General features: G+C 40.4%; 1 protein-coding gene across 1 annotated transcript in view; it reads right to left on the bottom strand.

Moving 5' to 3' along the window:
- Nucleotides 1–5369, bottom strand: part of LOC109968905 (cathepsin K-like) — a 13561-nt gene extending 8192 nt beyond the window's left edge. The window contains exons 1-5 of the mRNA XM_020615473.1: nucleotides 5338–5369; nucleotides 5150–5224; nucleotides 4462–4585; nucleotides 2043–2165; nucleotides 776–928 (exon numbers count right to left, since the gene is read on the bottom strand). Coding sequence (XP_020471129.1) covers nucleotides 776–928; nucleotides 2043–2165; nucleotides 4462–4584 — 399 coding nt within the window. The 5' untranslated portion in view covers nucleotide 4585; nucleotides 5150–5224; nucleotides 5338–5369. The remainder of the gene's footprint in view (nucleotides 1–775; nucleotides 929–2042; nucleotides 2166–4461; nucleotides 4586–5149; nucleotides 5225–5337) is intronic.
- Between the last annotated feature and the right edge of the window lie 238 nt (nucleotides 5370–5607).

Genomic DNA, 5607 nt, shown 5'->3' on the forward strand with positions numbered 1-5607 from the left:
TTTAGTCCCTGCTCTTCGTTCACTCCCTTGCCAGTTCTTTCTAGCTTTTCTCAGGCCCGTTTGTTCCCTGTTGTTCTTCTGATTCTGTGTTTAGTGTTTTGTGTCTCTTCTCTCCAGCTGCTTAGATTACATTCCCTTTTTTGCATCAGCCGCTCCTTCGGACCACGGACCTCCTCCACTCTGCTCTTCACCACCCCCGCAGGTCAATGCACAGTCTACCACTCACCGTATGTACTATTTCTGTTTATCTGCAGTTGCACCTAACCCGACCAGTCCAGGAGTGAGTCCCAATGTCCGCAGCCCGGTCTTCTTCTCATCATCTCCATCATTGACTGTGTACACTCCTATGCTCGACACCCGGTTCCATTGTTCCTCTGTTCATTTCTTGTCACTTATACAGCACTGTAAATAAACTACACTGTCTGCACCGAAGTCAGCCACCTGGGTCCGTCTATTTTTGTGACTCGCTCACTGTTGTGTTCGAGCAGTCCTTACAGTAGTGCACCAACTTTTTAGAGCTTTTTCACTGAAAACAGCTGCTTCCAAAGAGTAGTGAGAGAGAATATAAACAGCAAAGCTGGAAACTGAACAGCTGGCTGAAAATCATCATAAGGTTCCAGAGACATGAGGGAAACTGTAGAATTGTTATGGTCATGACACTATTAGTGTTTTTTGACAGTCACAGTTTTCATGTTGTCATTTGATGCATTGCTATTATACATATAGATTATAGCTGCTTTAAACCGTAAACTACATCAAGTGACGTGCAACTGACCTGGTTCTTCACTGATGTCACCATGCCCTTTTTGCGGTAGTCGATACATTTGGGGAGGTTGGTCTCACTGTAGTTCAGAGCTGCCGTGAAGCTGCGCCAGTGGATCTGGGGGGCCTGCAGGCCAGTCATCGTCTTAGCCACCTCCTCTGGTGTCTGTGTGGACAAAGAGAAAGTTAACATGTCTTATTTTTACTGTAGGTTTCACTTCTTAGCAGATGTCACTGGGGTCCTTGTGCAGATAGGCCAGAACAGAGTGCAAGGTTGAATGTCTAGATCAAAAATAAGTCAAACAAGGTAGAGGTTAAACACTGTAGCACCCCAACAATAGAATGCCTGAAACTTGACCTTATTTTCTGGAATGAGATCAAATGTTTCAGCACAAGAACCCGAGAAGGACAGTCAACAGGATGTATTTTAGGATTAAGATGAGGAGATGGAGGATTTGATCCAGCAGCCTGACTGAAGTCATTTTTTGTACTGTATTGAAAAGAAGACATAAAAGCACACAAAAAATCTACAATATTTACACAACAGTGACACAAACGAAGGAGTGATATGAAGAGCAAAAGTGGAACCACAATAAGTGATTTCTGTACTGTGCCTGTCACAGATATTGAGCAATCGTCTAAAAAAATGTCAGTTATTATCTGAATTCTATCGTGCTTTCATTACAGCTCAGTCTGTAAGAAGGAAGAGCATTAAATAGACACCATCTGTTAATTGGTTTCATTCACTTAAATGCTTCCAGTCAAAATGGAAACACATTCTTCATTTCCTGGCCACCTGTTCCCATACAAACATGAAAGTGGCCATTTATTTTGAAGTCAGATGTGTAGACTCCTGCCACTAATAGATGAGCCTGAGGCCTGGTTTTTATACACTGATAAACAGCTTGTTACAGCAGATGTAAAATAATATACAGCAGTCATGACCTGCGCTGAGATTCATTGACTACAGCTGATTTAAGGACCCGACTCGTTTAGTTTCACTTTACTGGGGTGCAGTGTGTGTGAGTGAAACAAAAATACAAAATAGCAGGGACTCAAAGTCAGAACTGCAGAGAGAAAAATAATATTTAAAATCTGATGTCACATCCTGAGACTTCTGAATGGCACACACACTTTTTTTAAATTCATTAACTTGAGCGGAAATGTTGATATCAGCTACTGATACCAAGGATACAAACAAGAAAAACAGTTTGGCATCACACAGGGTGAGATCTGAGTGGAAACGTGGCCTTGAAGGCGCAGAGCAAGCTCAGACTCACCATGTCTCCCAACTGGTTCATGGCCATCTCATAGCTGTGCATGCCCCGCGCTGCCCGCTTGTTGTGGTGAATGATCATTTTCAGGTGCTTCTCCCAGATGGCCTTGCGAACCTGTTCTTCTTTCTGGAACAAACAAAAGAGCATTTGTCACTTTGTGTCTAGTAAAAAAACCACAACAGCTGGCTGGAGCCACTTTGTTTCGAAGCTTTTAAATGATCCTTTTAACTTTAAAAACCTTATGAAGTTTTTCAAATTTCAAAGCTTACTTATATTACTTATTCACTTTAGTTTCACTTACTTATTAACCTTTATCATAACACATGCTGTAAAGGCAGCTTTTCTGAATGAATAAAGATGGAGTCACTGTAACTTCTCATTGTGCACATCATGTTTCCCTTTGGCTTCTTTGTTCTCTAGCTCCATCTGACTTGTTTCCCCTGCAAGCCAAAGGAACAACCATTGCTGGCCTCACTTTAATTGTTTTTACAGTCCACATTGTTTCTCTTAAACATTTACTGTACAAAACCTCACTCTGGTTAAAGGAAACATTTGTCTCAGAGATTTACAGTAATTTTTTTAACTTTGAAAAACTTGATAACTTGTAGTCAGGGTGTGGAACTGGACACACACATCAGCACTGAGCCTTGTTTTGTTCCTGTCAATAATGATGTGTCAGGGGATGTTAGAAGCAGAGGCTGGAAATTTCTTTTCTTTCTCCTCAGCCTCTGAAAAGACAGGCATCAATGCCAGAACAAATATTGTTTTAAGCATTGAGCATTAATCATCTCAACTTTAATGAAGCTTCCTTACCACTCATTGATAAAATTTTCTGACAAGCAAAGATGTGAATACACCCTGCATCTAGTAAAACAAAACAAAACAAAAAACCACATAACCATAGTAATTTCATTTGCAACCATCCAGCTGCTGGGTATTACCATTGGTCTCGGCTCTGTCTCCTATGAATTACATTTCTAAACTCTTTATTTCAGTAACTTTTCAAGATTCAAGATTTTTATTCGCCATTTCTGCATAAACACACAGTCTAGGCATATAGGAATTCTTGTGCAGGGCTCTCCTGGAGTCAAGTATAGAATTTAAAGCCAAAAGAATGAACACCTAGTCTAAATTTAAGATCACCCAAGAATACAAAATAGTTGATAAAATTGTGGATGCAGGAATAAGATAGCAGGTAAAATGCAGAGTTTCAAATATTGCACATAGTGTATTTGTATATGGTATTCTACTTAGTAGGGTAATCAAGATCAAGATAAAAGATTTTTTAATGTCAATTCACTATATGTGCAGGACATATAGAAAAATCGAAATACTGTTGATGGGGTTATTGAACAGGTTTTTCACCTTTTGTATTTGCCATCAGTCTTACTTCGGCAGAGAAAAAGCTGCTGTAAAATCTTGTTCTGTCTGTGATGATACTGTCCACTCTGCTGTGCCTGAGGTTGTGAGTGCAGTTTTTGTGTCTGAGCAGAGTGGGAGTTGGGTGGAGTAGGTCTCTGATTATGTTCCATGCTCTTTTGCGACAGTGCTGTGTGTATATTGTGTCCATAGCAGCCAGTTTAGTTGCAATAATCCCCTTTTAAAGAAAAGGATACATCACACAACGCTGACACGTAACATGTCTGCAAAACAATATCTGACTGTAGCAGGTAGAGCACGATTAAACTTATTTGTGCTTATGTTCAGGTGCTCAAAGTACAAAGGCTAACAAAATGGACAATATTCTAAAAAACCTTTTGTCAGTTCAACAGATCTTGGTTCATCTTGGATACAAATGAATTTTTTCAAGCAAAAATTCATCCATGAATGATACAACTGTATTCTCTATAAACAAAGCAGACATTGGTCACAGTCTAACTCATCCTCTCTCCTGTCTGGACCAAACATTTAACCTGCCTCTCCATTTTAAATCAAAAAGAAAGATGTGAAAAATAAAAAAGAGCCATGTCAGCCTTTCAAAATCTGTTAAATAATGTCTTCACACCTACTGCTTAACACTTTACCAGAACCTTTTTAAAGTGCTTATATTTGTGCCTCTGTCCTGACATTTTTATGCCTTTTCCATCTTCACCTCTATATTCTTAATTAAAATTCCTTCAGGTATTTTTGTATGGGGGTGACTGCGGTTCAGTGGGTAGAGCAGACGTCTCCCAACCGGAGGGTCAGAAATTTGAATCTTGGTGCCTGCAATCCACATGTTGAAGTGTCCTTGGGCAAGACACTGAACCCCCAAGTTGCCCCCAATGGTTAGAGCCATCGGTTGAGTTGGCACCGCAAATGGCTGCCTCGGTTCTGTACTGAAAACAAATTCCTTGTGTGTAACATACTTGGCCAAATAAATGTGATTTGTATTTGGCATTGAAGAATCTGGGCTTTAAAACACAGACAAGTGGACACTGACCGGTTCACTGTAGGTTTTGTTGTATGTGATCTTCCACTGGTCCCACTGGGCATCCATTGAGGCTCTATCCAGTTGGCCCAGAGTGGAGGCCGCCAGCAGTGACACACAGATGATCAATAACATCCTGGAAGAACAATAACATCCACAAGTTCCCACTAAAACTCTGAACAAAGGATACGTCTTTTCAACTAGAGCTGGAACTTGTCAAACAGCAGATTCTGGAAGGAAAGCCTTTGCTCTGAGATCTGATTTCACTGAGGAAAATACGGAACTCACCTAATCTTAAGGTTAAAGATAAAGGCTGCAGTCTTTGTGCAGCTTCATACCGAACATATGAGTACAACTCCCAGTTATGGAAAAAAAAAATCACTGCAGTGAACTAAATAGGTCCAGTATTTACAGTTTTTTAAATTCTCTTGTTGTAATTTTCCACGAATATGTCACAGTATCTGTGCAGAGCTCAGACAGCTGAGTTAAACCTGCAGTTCTGATTTACAGAAATCCCTCTATTAGGGTGCAACTGGGTCCAGGATCCTTCTCTAATCCTAATCCTATTAAGACTAATTGCTCTAACTTTCTGAAGTGGGGTAAAAAAAAATCTTGAGTCAAATTCAGTCTTAGTGCCTGTACAGCAGTGAGTTCTGCATCATTAGTTCAGTGCAGCTCAGTTATACATGAGTTGGCTCACCTATAGTGCAAAACCTCAACAGCAGTGCTTTCTAATCCTCGGCGGCTGACTCTGACTAAGTCTCCATCCAACCCTCTGTCAGAATGAATTCACAAAGCAGGAAGTAAAACTCTGTACCATGAAATCAGTAAATAAATGTTACCTTAGGTCTAAAGGTCAGAAAGTTTGAAGTCCTCTGAGTCTGATACCTTGTTCTTCTGCTGTCAAAGTAGGTCAGTGTGCAAGTTTATATAGCTTGGTATTGAAGAACTACAATGGAAGTTCCAAACCTGAGGAGGAGTTCTTGTTTTTCCAGGTAGGGTGGTTACATATGGTTTCACTCACATAGATGACGTCAGGTGTTGGCTAACATCTGAAAACTGCACAGAGGCTGACAGTAAACACTGTGCTCAACAGTCTGGGTCACCGCTTGAAAAAGGCTCTTTTCCTTTTTCATAACAATGACCTGGACTAGATTC

This window comes from Monopterus albus, unplaced genomic scaffold (genome assembly GCF_001952655.1).
Source record: "Monopterus albus unplaced genomic scaffold, M_albus_1.0 scaffold166.1, whole genome shotgun sequence".
In the NCBI taxonomy this organism is placed as follows: domain Eukaryota; kingdom Metazoa; phylum Chordata; class Actinopteri; order Synbranchiformes; family Synbranchidae; genus Monopterus; species Monopterus albus.